Source organism: Amblyraja radiata, chromosome 23 (assembly GCF_010909765.2).
Source record: "Amblyraja radiata isolate CabotCenter1 chromosome 23, sAmbRad1.1.pri, whole genome shotgun sequence".
Taxonomy (NCBI): Eukaryota; Metazoa; Chordata; class Chondrichthyes; order Rajiformes; family Rajidae; genus Amblyraja; species Amblyraja radiata.
This window is the reverse complement of record NC_045978.1, coordinates 21,040,706-21,056,015: the sequence shown is the minus strand read 5'-3', so window position 1 is coordinate 21,056,015 and position 15,310 is coordinate 21,040,706. Positions and strand designations below refer to the sequence as shown.

Genomic DNA, 15,310 nt, shown 5'->3' with positions numbered 1-15,310 from the left:
TGAGCAGTAGCATTGTCCATCATCTGCATATGGTTCCTGATCCTTTCCTACTCTGGGCAAAGGTTCTCAACGTGTGAAATGCCGCTTCAATTTTCTTGTCACCATCTTTTGAAATGTAACTAATAAAAGCACAATTGTTAGCCATAAGAATCACCTTACATCGTACAAACCCCGAGGTGGTTGCACCATTATTTTCAGCATGGTCAAACTATAAGCTGATGTAGAGTAATGTGCTACAACAACTCCACCCCACCACCTTTGTTGGTCTGTGGAAGCAGATGACACACCTATTGACACCCCGGTCAAGATGAGAATTGGAAAGAACACAAAGTGTTGGAGTAACTCAACAGGTCAGGCAGCATCTCTGGCGAACAGGGATAGATGTTTTGGGTCTGGACTCATCTTCAGACTGATGTGGAATTCATTGCCAAAGACGGCTGTGGAGGCAAGTCAATGGATATTTTTAAGGTGGAGATTGATAGATTCTTCATCAGTACAGGTGTCAGGCGTTACAGGGGGAAGGCAAGAGAATGGGGTTGAGAAGGGAAGATAGATCAGCCATGATTGAATGGCGGAGTAGACTTGGTGGGCCGAATAGCCTAATTCTGCTCCTACAACTTATGAACTGATGATTCTAATCTTTGCTGACAACGTTTCACATGCTTTAGTGATTTTTCATTTAGACATGCGGCCAGAAGTTTCATGTGTTTATTTCATGAACAGTTCAGAGCTACAGAGTGAGTGGTACAAGTGATAAACCAAAACAGTGCCAAAGCCCCTCAACCACCAGTCATGGAGCAAGGGGCTCAGTGTTACCTGTGTTTTGTGTGCACAGACATAGAAACACGAAGGCACGCGCACACACACACACACACACGCCGCACAAAACCCAAACAGCCACACAGAACAAATACATAATTGAATGAGATAACCACTGCTCTTTTCTGGCCTGTATTCTGTGCATGAGCACAGAGCAGATCTGGGACAAAGTTGAAGGGAGGTCCTCACAAAGTACGCACTTGAGCAGAGGTCCCACAGGAGACAAGTCACGAGGTTTCTCTAGCAGAAACAAATTAAACATCGATGGACCCGTCGTCCACTTGCCCCCGAGCTGGACATGTACCAATGCTCCATCACAAAGAAGTAGGTCAACACCCCATCAGTTGGCATTTTTGTCACTTGGACTGCCAATGGATCAGAGAGGTCCATTATCATCACCACCAGCCAGGGGCACCTTGGAGTTCACCCATCCCCCCCAAACAAGGTGTACACATCCTACAGGAAGTATTAAAAACGTGACCCTGTAGTAGTTAAAATGTAGAAAATGCACAAATTTTAAACCGTAGTGCATTGATTTCTCTCTGATTTATAAAGAACATTTTGGAAATGTCTATACCTAAATAAGAGGACTCACTGCACAAACAAGTTACTGTAAAAACAGTATATGGTCTTGTATGTTTGAAATATTTTTCCTTCCCTGAACCCTTTAGTGAAGACACCCTGAAGCTACTCAAAATTCATTCATGTTGTCATTTAGAATTTTTTTGCCCGTCTTTTGACTAGGATAGTGCTAGGGTACAGGGGATCGCTGGTTGGCACAGACTCGGTGGGCCGAAGAGCCTATTTCCATACTGTATCTCTAAACTATATTAATCTGGGAGCAATAACCTCCTCCATTTCTGTTTTCAAGAAGTGGTACAGCAAACTTTGATTAGTGCAAACACATCTCATAGGTAACGGTTAAAAAACAGGCATGGAATTAAATAAATAAATAAATAGATAAATACATGAATGGGGGGTGAATACAATAAATAAGGCTATCACCACATAAAGAGGAGGGAGGTGGACAGGCTAGTAGACTACTTACTGCTATTATATATCAATCAGAGTCATGGTTACAAGCGACTGTTGAAGATCTATACGAGCCGAGTGCGAACCAGAACAGCAAATGATGAACTGCATGAATGAAGTGAAGGCTGTGCTTTGTAGCTGCTACTGACCAGAGTCTAATAAAACTTGCTGCAATACTTTGTCTTTAAATAATAACACAAATATATAGTCTTTGAACTGTGATGGAAATGGTAGACAGAGTCTTCTGATGCACTGTACAGGCATGCGATGGATTTACAAGGTCCTGGCTTTTAAACATTCACTTAGATTATTTATTAATCTCTGTCTATAATTTTTATATATATATATTAATATATATTTGGGTGTATCGATGATGTGTTGACATTGATACCAAGAGCCTGATCAGTGGGTGAGAATGACACGACTTTGCATCTCACTCGGAGATAATCGAAGGAGGAGTGGGAGAGGACAGGATGGTGTTGGGGAGGGCGGTTCATGTTGGTGGTGGATGGAGACAAGGATGAGTTTTTGGATTGGGCTGGGGTCTAGAATTGTGGTGGGTCATCGATGGACTTGGACACAAGTTGGTGGAGAAGGCAGGATGATGAATGTTGGATGAAGGGTGGGGTGGGATTGGGGCAGGATGGAATGGAGGGCGTCTATGTGGGAGAAGGGACGAGAGGGGTGCATTGAGGATCCGAAATGGACACTGGTGGAAGAAGGAATGGGAATTGGAAAGGAGGGGGATGTGATGGAATGGGTTGGTGGTCTTTGATGGAGAAGGAACACAAAGAGTGGGTTTGGTTCCACGATGAACAATGGGGAAGAGGGTAGGGATGGGGACCATGAGTTCATAAGATATAGAAGCAATTCAGCCCATCGATTAGGAATGGGGGAGTTGGATGGATGGAATGGGTGATGACTATGATGAAGAGGGGATATGAGTGATGTGTTAAGCGACTGAGATGGGCAATGTTTGGATGGAGATGGAGTGGGGGCTAGGATGGGAGATCGGAAAAGTGCGGCGAAGATACATTGGTGTTCAGCCGGCGCAGGGAATGCAGGGCAATGACGCAGCAACTGCGCAGCAGCACGCCCAGGTTGTAGAGGGGTTGGGAGCGGCCTCGCTGGGTGTGGATGATCCAGGCCAGGGTGGGCAAGGCTGGCACTATCACTGCCAGCAGGTCCACCATGTAGTAACGGCTCCAGTGACTCAACTGGTCTGAGGCATCCTCCGCCTCTCCCTGACTGGCAGTCTCGGACAACATCTCCGCAATTGACTGGCCATCGGTGCTCCCCTCATTTGAGTCACCGCTGAGCATCAAGCAAGTCTGTAGGTCGAGGAATGACCCTGGCGGCTCCCCTTCTGGTCCGACACCACTGGGGCTTGAAGCACCAGATCCCAACACATTCTCCATCGCGGTTTCTGACTCTGGACTGTGGTGAAGGTGGTCCGTCTGAACGCTCTGGTCCCGTATGTTGACCCTGGGGGTCCCAGCTTGGGAAACCCCCCCGTCGGCCTTACGGCCCAACGATGGCCTTGGCCTCGCGGTGAAGCTGGGTCCCTCGATGGCCCGGTCAATCCCGGACGCGAGGGAGCTGTGGTGGGGGACGGGACTCCCCTGGGCCCCCTGCAGGATGGCCGCAGGCTCGCTCAGCTTGGTGTAGGTGGAGCTTCGGGTAAGCGACCTGGCGGGGGAGGCGGAGGCTGACCGAGATGTCCCGTCCTGAGCCACCTCCATGTTCTGCAGCAAGGTCTCCAGCTTGCGGTTCTGGATGTTGATGTCGATGAAGTACTTCTGGATGCCCTTGTCCTTCTCCACCAGGTTGTTCTTTACCGTGTCGATCACCTGCTTCAGCTGCTTGATCTCCTTCCTGGCCTCCTTCAGTGAGAGCTGAGCCTCCACCCGGTGGCATTCCTCCTCAATCCAGTCCTCCTGCATCCTGGACAGCTGTAGTTTCAGGTCCTCCACCTCGGTCGCCCTGTGGAAACACGATCCCCAATAGGTTAATTTAATTCTTGATTAGTGCGGGTGTCAGGGTTTATGGGGAGAAGGCAGGAGAATGAGGTTAGGAGGGGGAGATGGATCAGCCATGATTGAATGACGGAGTAGACTTGATGGGCCAAATGGCCTAATTCTGCTTCTATCACTTATGGCCTTATAACCATATAACATATAACCATATAACAATTACAGCACGGAAACAGGCCATCTTGGCCCTACAAGTCCGTGCCGAACAACTTTTTTCCCTTAGTCCCACCTGCCTGCACTCATACCATAACCCTCCATTCCCTTCTCATCCATATGCCTATCCAATTTATTTTTAAATGATACCAACGAACCTGCCGCCACCACTTCCACTGGAAGCTCATTCCACACCGCTACCACTCTCTGAGTAAAGAAGTTCCCCCTCATGTTACCCCTAAACTTCTGTCCCTTAATTCTGAAGTCATGTCCTCTTGTTTGAATCTTCCCTATTCTCAAAGGGAAAAGCTTGATCACATCAACTCTGTCTATCCCTCTCATCATTTTAAAGACCTCTATCAAGTCCCCCCTTAACCTTCTGCGCTCCAGAGAATAAAGACCTAACTTATTCAACCTATCTCTGTAACTTAGTTGTTGAAACCCAGGCAACATTCTAGTAAATCTCCTCTGTACTCTCTCTATTTTGTTGACATCCTTCCTATAATTGGGCGACCAAAATTGTACACCATACTCCAGATTTGGTCTCACCAATGCCTTGTACAATTTTAACATTACATCCCAGCTTCTATACTCAATGCTCTGATTTATAAAGGCTAGCATACCAAAAGCTTTCTTTACCACCCTATCTATATGAGATTCCACCTTCAAGGAACTATGCACGGTTATTCCCAGATCCCTCTGTTCAACTGTATTCTTCAATTCCCTACCATTTATCATATAGTCCTATTTTGATTTGTCCTGCCAAGGTGTAACATCTCACATTTATCAGCATTAAACTTCATCTGCCATCTTTCAGCCCATTTTTCCAAATGGCCTAAATCACTCTGTAGACTTTGGAAATCCTCTTCATTATCCACAACACCCCCTATCTTGGTATCATCTGCATACTTACTAATCCAATTTACCACCCCTTCATCCAGATCATTGATGTACATGACAAACAACAAAGGACCCAACACAGATCCCTGAGGCACCCCACTAGTCACCTGCCTCCAACCCGACAAACAGCCATCCACCATTACCCTCTGGCTTCTCCCATTCAGCCACTGCTGAATCCACCTTGCTATTCCTGCATTTATACCCAACAGTTTAACCTTCTCAACCAACCTTCCATGAGGAACCTTGTCAAAGGCCTTACTAAAGTCCATATAGACAACATCCACTGCTTTACCCTCGTCAATTTCCCTAGTAACCTCTTCAAAAAATTCAAGAAGATTAGTCAAACATGACCTTCCAGGCACAAATCCATGTTGACTGTTCCTAATCAGACCCTGTTTATCCAGATGCTTATATATATTATCTCTAAGTATCTTTTCCATTAATTTGCCCACCACTGAAGTCAAACTAACAGGTCTATAATTGCTAGGTTTACTCTTAGAACCCTTTTTAAACAATGGAACAACATGCGCAGTACGCCAATCCTCGGGGACTATTCCCGTTTCTAATGACATTTGAAATATTTCTGTCATAGCCCCGGCTATTTCTACACTAACTTCCCTCAATGTCCTAGGGAATATCCTGTCAGGACCTGGAGACTTATCCACTTTTATATTTTTCAAAAGTGTCAGTACTTCTTTTACTTTGAAACTCATAGTATCCATAACTACTCTACTCGTTTCCCTTACCTCACATAATTCAGTATCCTTCTCCTTGGTGAATACCGAAGAAAAGAAATTGTTCAATATCTCCCCCATCTCTTTTGGCTCTGCAGATAGCTGCCCACTCTGTTTCTCCAATGGACCAATTTTATCCCTCGTTATCCTTTTGCTATTAATATAGCTGTAGAAACCCTTTGGATTTACTTTCACCTTACTTGCCAAAGTAACCTCATATCTTCTTTTAGCTTTTCTAATTTCTTTCTTAAGATTCTTTTTACATTCCTTATACTCCACAAGCACCTCATTTACTTCATGCTGCCTATAATTATTGTAGATCTCCCTCTTTTTCTGAACAAGATGTCCAATTTCCCTTGAAAACCAGGGCTCTTTCCAATTTTTACTGTTTCCTTTCAACCGAACAGGAACATAAAGATTCTGTACTCTTAAAATTTCCCCTTTAAATGTCCACCATTTCTCTTCTACATCTTTCCCATAAAACAAAATGTCCCAGTCCACTCCTTTTAAATCATCTCGCATCTCATCAAAGTTAGCCTTTCTCCAATCAAAAATCTCAACCCTAGGTCCAGTTCTGACCTTCTCCATAATTATATTGAAACTAATGGTATTGTGATCACTGGACCTGAAGTGCTCCCCAACGCATACCTCCGCCATCTGTCCCGTCTCATTTCCTAACAGGAGGTCCAGCACTGCCCCTCCTCTAGTAGGTACCTCTATGTATTGCTGCAAAAAACTATCCTGCACACATTTTACAAACTCCAAACCATCCAGCCCATTTACAGAATGTGTTTCCCAGTCTATGTGTGGAAAGTTGAAATCTCCCACAATCACTACCTTGTGCTTACTACTAATATCTGCTATCTCCTTACATATTTGCTCTTCCAATTCTCGTTCCCCATTTGGCGGTCTGTAATACACCCCTATAAGTGTTGCTACACCTTTCCCACTTCTCAGTTCCACCCAAATAGCCTCCCTAGATGAGCCCTCCAATCTATCCTGCCAAAGCACTGCTGTAATATCTTCCCTGACTAGCAATGCAACACCTCCACCTCTTGCCCCTCCAATTCTATCACACCTGAAGCAACGAAATCCTGGAATATTTAGTTTCCAATCACAGCCCTCCTGCAACCATGTTTCACTGATCGCCACAACATCATACTTCCAGGTGTCTATCCAGACTCTAAGCTCATCCACCTTTCTTACAATGCACCTAGCATTAAAATATGCACATTTAAGAAACCCCCCGTCTCTTCTTCTCTGTTTATTTCCTTTTTTTTCTTTCTCCTCTTGTGTCCGAGTGCTTCCCTTTTCTGCTTCCTGCCTCCCATTCTGTCTACTAGCTTTCTCTATTTGAGTCCCTCGCCCCAACCATTCTAGTTTAAAGTCTCCCCAGTGACCTTTGCAAATTTCCCCGCCAGGATATTGGTCCCCCTCAGGTTCAAGTGCAACCCATCCTTTCTGTGCAGGTCCCACCTTCCCCAAAAGAAGTCCCAATGATCCAGAAACTTGAATCCCTGCCCTCTGCACCAGTCTTTCAGCCACGCATTTATCCTCCACATCGCTCCATTCCTACTCTCACTGTCGCGTGGTACAGGCAGTAATCCTGAGATTGTTACCTTTTTGGTCCTTTTCCTTAACTCTCCTCCCAACTCCCTAAATCCTCCCTTCAGGACCTCTTCACTTTTTTTACCTATGTCATTTGTACCAATATGTACCACGACCTCAGGCTCCTCTCCCTCTGATTTCAGGATATCTTGGATGCGTTGAGACACGTCCGAGACCTTGGCACCAGGGAGGCAGACCACCATCCTGGTCTCCCGACTGCGTCCACAGAAACGCCTATCCGACCCCCTAACAATAGAGTCCCCAATTACAATTGCCCTCTTCTTTTTTTCCCTACCTTTCGGAGCAACAGGGGCGGTCTCTATGCTGGAGGCCCGTCCGCTGTTGCTACCCCCGGGTAGGCTGCCACCCCCATCCGTACTCAAACAGGAGTACTTATTTGCAAGGTGTACCGACATTGGAGTACTCCCTCGTTCCTGCCTCTGCCCCTTGCCCTTCCTTAGCGTGACCCACATGTCTCTCTCCCGTGGTTTTGGAGTGACCACCTCCCTATAACTCCCCTCTATGACCTCGTCACTCTCCCTAACCAGACAGAGGTCATCGAGCTGCTGCTCCAGGAACCTAATACGGTCCCTTAGGAGCCCCATCTCGCTGCATCTGGTGCAGATGTGGACGTCTGGAGGGCCATCCGACACCATGACCTCCCACATCTGACATCCAGAACAGTACACTGCTCTGACTGTCATTCTCTCGCCTTACCCTGGATCCGATACCAGTATAATACAATAGAAACTGCTGGGAGAAATCAGCAGGTATCTGACACAAGCAGCTGCTCCCTCTTGCCCTTTAAACTGCACCTTTATTATATAAACAAAAAGCACTGTACCTTTAGCCCACTGTACCTTTACTAAAGCACTGTACCTTTAACCAGAAAGCAGAAATGCTAACCTGAGGTTGCACCCAATCAGCTGCTTCCTCTAGTCTGCTTCCGCCAATCAGCGGCTTCCACCAGAACCCTCCCTATGGAGCGTGGAACGTTACGGGTTTTGGTAAAAGCCCCGCACCCTCCTCCACTGTCTCCAACGGTCCCGTGCCTCTGTGAAAACAAGCCCCCCGCCCGATTTAAGTACTCACCGCCCTGACCCGCCTTATGACTAGGAACACTTTTTACCAAAGCAAATTAACCTACAATCATGTATGTCTTCGGAATGTAAGAGGAAACCGGAGCACCCAGAGAAAACCCATGGGTCACAGCCTCTCAGGGAGAGTGTACATTCTCTGTACAGACAGCACCCATAGTCAGGAACCTGCCCGGGTGTCTGGCGCTTGAATACAAAAGTTGGGCTGTACAAGTCGTTGATGAGACCACACTTGGAGTACTGAGTGTAGTTCTGGTCACCCAGCTATATGAAGAACGTTATTAAGTTGGAAAGGGTGCAAGAGAGATTCACCAGAATATTACCAAGGCTTGTGGGCTCGAGTTATAGGGAGAGGTATGAACAGTATTATCTGATCTGTTTGGACACCATGCAAACAAAGCTTTTCCCTGTATCTCGGTACATGTGACAATAATAAACCTAAACCTAAATTGACCAGCCGTGAGTAAGTGATGACCTGCCCTTGGCTGTCCCCTGCACCACCCATCTCCCTTCTCCCACACACAACCCTACCTCTCATCCAGCTTTTCCTCCGTCTCCTTTAGCTTTGCCCTCAGATGTCGGATGCACACCTCCTTCTGCTGCAGTGGGGTCAGGTACTGCTCAGGGGTCGGGGGCTTGATGCCATGGTTTTCGCTGCATGAGGAATACTTGCTGGAACGTCTGCAGAGGGAGTTCACAACCAAACGCCTTAGAGGACGGGAGGCAGAATGGAGAAGTCATGCACAACACACACAACAGCATAGCACAGGTACAAGCCCTTCGGCACACAATGTACAAGTTAAACTCATCTCATCTGCCTGCACGTCACCCATCTCCCTCCATTCTCTGCAAATCCTTGTGCCGATTGAAAAGCTTCTTAAATGCCACTATTTTGTCTACCTCCACCACCACCCAACAGTGCATTCCAGGCACCAGCACCTCTGTGTAAAATACTTGCCCGCACATCTTCTTTCAACTTTGCCCCTCTCACCATAAAGCTACGCCCTCCAGTATTTGACATTTCCAGCCTGGGTCAAAGTTCTGAATGTCTACCGTTTCCGAAGATCGTTTCTCTATCTCAAGCAGTGAAGGAAGTAATTTCGGACCAACAAGTCGATGCTGGCTCCCTGGTCCTAATATCCCCTCTAACCCATTCTCTCCAAATTCCTATCAACTCCCCCTCACCGAAACACTGGGGGCAACTTACAGCAGCCAATTAACTTATATCCTCATGACTTCGGGACGTGGGAGGAAACCAAAGCACCTAGAGGGTATCCATGCCGTCACAGGGAGAATGTGCAAACTCTGCACAGTCAGCATCCCGGGTCAGGAGTGAACCTGCATCGTTGGAGCTGTGAGGCAATGCCAAGTATTTTACAGAAGAAGGTTCTCGACCCGAAACGTCGTCTATTCCTTCGTTCCTTAGATGCTGCCTCACCCGCTGAGTTTCTCCAGCATTTTTGTCTACCTTTCAGACATAGAAGTACTTCTGAATTGGAAGCCTTATCCATGCATTGAAAGATTCCATTAAGGTTAACAGAGTAAGGGCCGGATAGATTATTTTACTCTCAAACAATCTCAATGAAAAACAGAGTCATAGAATCGTACAGCATGGAAACACACTTCGGCCCAACTCATCCATGTTGATCAAAATGCCCCATCAATGCTCGTGCCATTTGTCTGCCTTTGGCCCATATTTCTCTAAACCTTTTCTATCCATCCACCAGTCCAAATGTCTTTCAACTGCTGTTATAGTACCTGCCTCAACTACCTCCTCTGGCAGCTCATTCCATATGCCTGTGTGAAAAAGGTCGCCCCTCAGGTTCATATTAAATCTTCCCACCTCTCACAAATCCATTTCCTTTGGTTTGTCATTCCCCTACCCTGGGTAAACGACTGTGCATTCACCCTCATGATCTCCCTCAGCCTCTGCTCTCCAAGGAATAAAGCCCTAGCCTGCTCAACCTCTCCCTATAACTCAGGCCCTCTAGTCCCAACAACATCTTCGGAAATGTTCTCTGCACTCTTTCCATCTGAGGAACATCCTTTCTATAGCAGTGTTACCAAAACTAAACACAATACTCCAAGTGCAGCCTCACCAACATGTTGTACAACTGAGATATAATGTCCCAACTCAATACTCTGACTGACAAAAGCCGAAGTGCCAAAAGCCTTTTTGACCACCCTATCTACCTGTGACACCACTTTCAAGGAAATATATACCTGCACTCCTAGATCCCTTTGTTCTATACCACTCCACAGAGCCCTACCATTCACCGTGTAGGTCATGCCCATGTTAGATTCCCAAAAATGCAACACCTCGCATTTTTCTGTATTAAATGCCATCAACCATTCCACCTGGTCAAGCGATGGGTGGGTGGGCGGCTGGGCTTGGTGGGCGGATGGATGTGTGGGCGGGCTGTCATCTCCCTGGGTTACCTGGGTGTGGGGCTGCTGTCACTCCCCTTGTAGGAGCCGGAGTTGCTGCTGCTGCTGAGCGAGGAGTTGGCGCAGGCTTCAAGCCGTCCGACCGGCGGGGAGGTCCGTCTGGGCCGCGTCAGCAGCGGCTGCATCTCCTGCTGCCCTGCACTCGGGCTCAGCGCCGACTTGAACAGGGAGAAGCCAGTCCTTCCATGGAGGCCCCGACTGCATGCAGGGGAGAGAATGCGTCAGAAGCTCAGTCAAACCCGCTCGCCGTCCACACAGATCATCCAGTTTCTGCACAGACACCAAACCAAACCCAACCTGCACTCCGGTCTAGATCCTCACCTCAGCTGATGTCCGTGTGGACTTTGCACATTCTCCCCCTGGCTGCTCCAGTTTCCTTCCACACCCCAAAAACGTGCGGGTTTGCAATTTAATCAGCCCTCTATAAATTGCACTTGATTTGTAGGAGTGGATGAGAAAGTGGGGCAACATAGAATGAGTGTGAACAGCTGATCAACAATTGGCGTGGACTCCGCAGGCCGCGTCATCTCTTGTGTCTCCTGGATGTAGGGAGGCTGGGCGGAATGTCAAGCTGTAGCTATTCTAGAGCAAGTTTCTTCTACATTTCCCCCCACAGATGCTGCCTGACCCACCGAGTTCCTCCAGCAACTGCGGGTCAGACAGCATCTAAGGAGGGAAGTGGACAGTCAACATTTCAGGTCGGGACTCCACTTCAAACTGAAGACGGGTCATCTGACCATTCCCTGCACAGATGCTGCCTGACCCGCTGTTCCTCCAGCACTTTGTATTTTGCTTAAGATTCCAGCATCTGCAGTTACTTGTTCAAATAGCTATTTCACCCCAAAAAGCTAAGGACTTCAGGCTTTGTTTTTGTCTTTGCACTAAATTGGGTTTTGTTTTAATTTATTGAACTTTTTGTTGGTTTAATGTTTTCTACTGAGTTCTACGTTTATTTACATATTGTGCTGCTGCAAGTAACAATTTATTTGTTTTATTTTGGTACGTATGGCAATTAAACACTCTTGATTCTTGAAGCTGCCAACACCATCTCTTCCCATCCACACTGACAAGTGACTATTCATGTGATCGCTCTACAGGTATCTGTCATATCCCCACCCGACACCTCAAACATGATTGGGTTAAACTCCATCTGCCGATTCTCTGCCAATATCTGTAACTGATCTATGGGCTATCTTATCATTTCACAATCTTTTCCCCCATCCACAATCTTGCCAACTTTCATGTCATCGGCAAACTCAATGATCAGATCTACATTTTTACTGAATTGTATGCAAAAAAGATATTTCAGTGTACCTTGGTACACGTGACAATAAAGTACCATTGGAGCCTGATATGATAAAGTATCATTCAGGCTGGCACAGTAGCACAGCGGTAGAGTTGCTGCCTTACAACACCAGAGGCCCTGGTTCAATCATGACTACGGGTGCTGTCTGTATAGAATTTGTACGTTCTCCCTGTGACCGCTTGCATTTTCTATGGGTGCTTTGGTTTCCGCCCACACTCTAAAGACACACAGGTTTGTGGGTTAATTGGTTTCTGTACATTGTCCCAAGTGTGTAGGTTAGTGCTAATGTACGGGGTGATCGCTGGTTGGCGCAGACTCGGGTGGGCGTTTTCACGCTGTATCGCTAAAGTCTATACCCAAGCTCAGGATTGAACCCGGGTCTCTGGGCGGTTGGGTAGTAGCACTACCCACTGCATCACTGTTCCACCTGGCATCTCTTGCAATTAAACATGTTGTCTCAGCATCTACTCTGCCAAATTCTTTCGATCTCCATCAGGTCAGCCTCAGACTGCCCACTTCATTGAAGCATAAGTGATGAGCAGTAGTGGTGGAGTGGTGTACCTCCGTGCTGGTGGTCTTCTTCCTGATCCTGACATGGGGCTCACTGCTGGGAACTTCCAGGCAACCTGGAAAAGCAGAAGATCCATGTTGAAAAGGCTTGAATTTAATCATTTTTAGAATAAGGCTGTAATGTAACAAAATGTGGAAAAAGTGAAGGGGTCTGAATACTTTCTGAATGCACTGTAGACCACAATCTCTGGGTGCTCCCACATTCCAAAGACACACAGGTTTGTAGGTTAATTGGCTTCTGCAAAATTGTAAATTGCCCCTAGTGTGTGGGATAGTGCTAGTGTACAGGATGTTTGCCGGTCGGTGTGGACTCAGTGGGCCGAAGGGCCTGATTCCGTTCTGTATCTCTAAAGTAAACCAGAGACCACATCACCTTCGCCCGAGATGGAAGCTTCGATGATTCAGCAGTTCCAAGCTCAGTGTCCATTTAAAATTTAACTGCCATGGAATGTATTTATTTCCAATGTTTAAAAGAAGTGAAATATCTACAAAGATTAAACGCCTTTCTGAATTGAACCGACTGCAATTGCTTTAGTGCAAGTGGAATGCCAGCAGGAATGCTGCCAACTCCCTTTTAGAATTCCAAACATCTACCCCAGTGCTGAGTGACTGGCAGGAGGTGAACAAAACAGTCAACAGCCTCTTGTTTCCAGGCAACAGAAACACCCAATCACTCAGACCAGAATCACCCAAGCCAGATCACATAATTCATGCACTGATAAATCTCTTTCCCTTCTCCCTTTAGGCTAGATCGAGTAAAACGGTGTCTTTATAAGTACGGTGCTCCAGAATAAAGCAGAGTCTGGTTCAGTAAGATAATCATGGAGTCACACAGCATGGAAACAGGCCCTTCGGCCCAACTTGCCCAAAGTGACCAACATGTTCCCATCTACACTAGTCCCACCTGCCTCATTTGGCTTCCCCAACATCACATCCTTACACATCAGTCCACTTTGCAATGAATCCCACCCTTTGCAGAATAAATATTAAAGGACAGGAAGCCTCTGATCATACTCTCAGGGGTAACTGTGAATGGACAGTCAAGTGTGCAGGAAGGAACTGCTGATGCTGGTTTACACTCTTTGGAGAAAAGGAATAGGTGACATTTCGGGTCGAGACGTTTCTTCAGACCAAGTCATGGGAGAGGGAAACTAGAGGTATCCCTCTCAACAAATGTTGGTACTAATAATGACAACAGATACCAATTGTGAATATTTAGTTAAGTTTAAAGATACAACATGGAAACAGGCCCTTCGGCCCACATTGACCATCGATCAACCGTTTACTCTAGTTCTATGTTATCCCACTTTCTCAGCCACTTCCTACATGCGAGGGGCAATTTACAGAAGCTATTTAAACTACAAACCCGCTTGTCTTCGGGATGTAGGAGGAAACAGGAGCGCCAGGAAACCCGCGTAGTAACGGAAAATGTGAAAACTCCACGCAGACAGCATCCATACGCAGGATCAAGCCCAGGTCTCTGTCACAGTGAGGCAGCATCTCTATCAGCTGTTCCACTGTGCTGCCCTTAGAAATATAAAATAACTATGTGCCTGACCCAAAATGTCGCATATCCACATCCTCCACAGATGTTGCCTGACCCACTGAATTACTCCTGCGCTTTGAGTTGCTGGTAATAGATTAGACAATTTACATTCAGCTCAGTTATTGCCCTTGCTTGAGAGTCCTTGTGTTACCAGATATTCTCTCCTCGACCCTATCACTTTCTCTTGCAACATAAAACTGTACAGCATAGCAACAAGCCCCTCGGCCCACAATGTTTGTGCCGACCGAACATTATGCCAAGTTAAACTAACCTCATCTGCCTGTACATGATCCATAACCCACCATTCCTTGTATATGCATGTGCCCAACCAAAAGACTCCTTGTCAAGGTTTGTCAAGGAAGACTCTCTCTAACTTCTACAGGTGCACAGTAGTGAGCATGCTGACCGGTTGCATCGTGGCTTGGTTCGGCAATTTAAGCGCCCTGGAGAGGAAAAGACTACAAAAAGTAGTAAACACTGCCCAGTCCATCATTGGCTCTGACCTTCCTTCCATCGAGGGGATTTATCGCAGTCGCTGCCTCAAAAAGGCTGGCAGTATCATCAAAGACCCACACCATCCTGGCCTCACACTCATCTCCCTGCTACCTTCAGGTAGAAGGTACAGGAGCCTGAAGACTGCAACAACCAGATTCAGGAATAGCTACTTCCCCACAGCCATCAGGCTATTAAACCTGGCTCGGACAAAACTCTGATTATTAATAACCCATTTTCTGTTATTTGCACTTTATCAGTTTATTAATTCATGTGTGTATATATTTATATTATCCAATCCAATCCAACTTTATTTGTTAAGCACTTTAAAACAACCAATGTTGACCAAAGTGCTGTACAGAAGAATAAACAAGACATCATAAACAGACAACATAACAGAACATAACATAACAGCTCACATAAGGCGCAAAAATTACATATGAAATACAACAATAAATTAAAAGACATAAAACATGAGTAAAAATAATAGCCACGCAATAAAAGCAATCAAAAAAGCAGATCGTTCCATAAATTGGGTGCCGACACAGCAAAGGCATGGTCCCCTCTGAGCT

At 46.3% G+C, this 15,310-nt stretch overlaps 1 protein-coding gene across 5 annotated transcripts in view; it reads right to left on the bottom strand.

Annotated features, from left to right (window-relative positions):
- Positions 1–692: 692 nt before the first annotated feature.
- snph (syntaphilin) overlaps positions 693–15,310 on the bottom strand; it is a 30,904-nt gene continuing 16,286 nt past the window's right edge. For 4 of the 5 annotated variants that reach the window (XM_033041720.1, XM_033041719.1, XM_033041722.1 and 1 more), the window contains 4 exons: positions 12,692–12,756; positions 10,816–11,022; positions 8,908–9,057; positions 693–3,834 (listed from right to left, as the gene is read on the bottom strand). In XM_033041720.1, coding sequence (XP_032897611.1) covers positions 2,850–3,834; positions 8,908–9,057; positions 10,816–11,022; positions 12,692–12,726 — 1,377 coding nt within the window. In that variant the 5' untranslated portion in view covers positions 12,727–12,756 and the 3' untranslated portion in view covers positions 693–2,849. The remainder of the gene's footprint in view (positions 3,835–8,907; positions 9,058–10,815; positions 11,023–12,691; positions 12,757–15,310) is intronic. The other variant, XM_033041724.1, reaches the window with a different exon arrangement.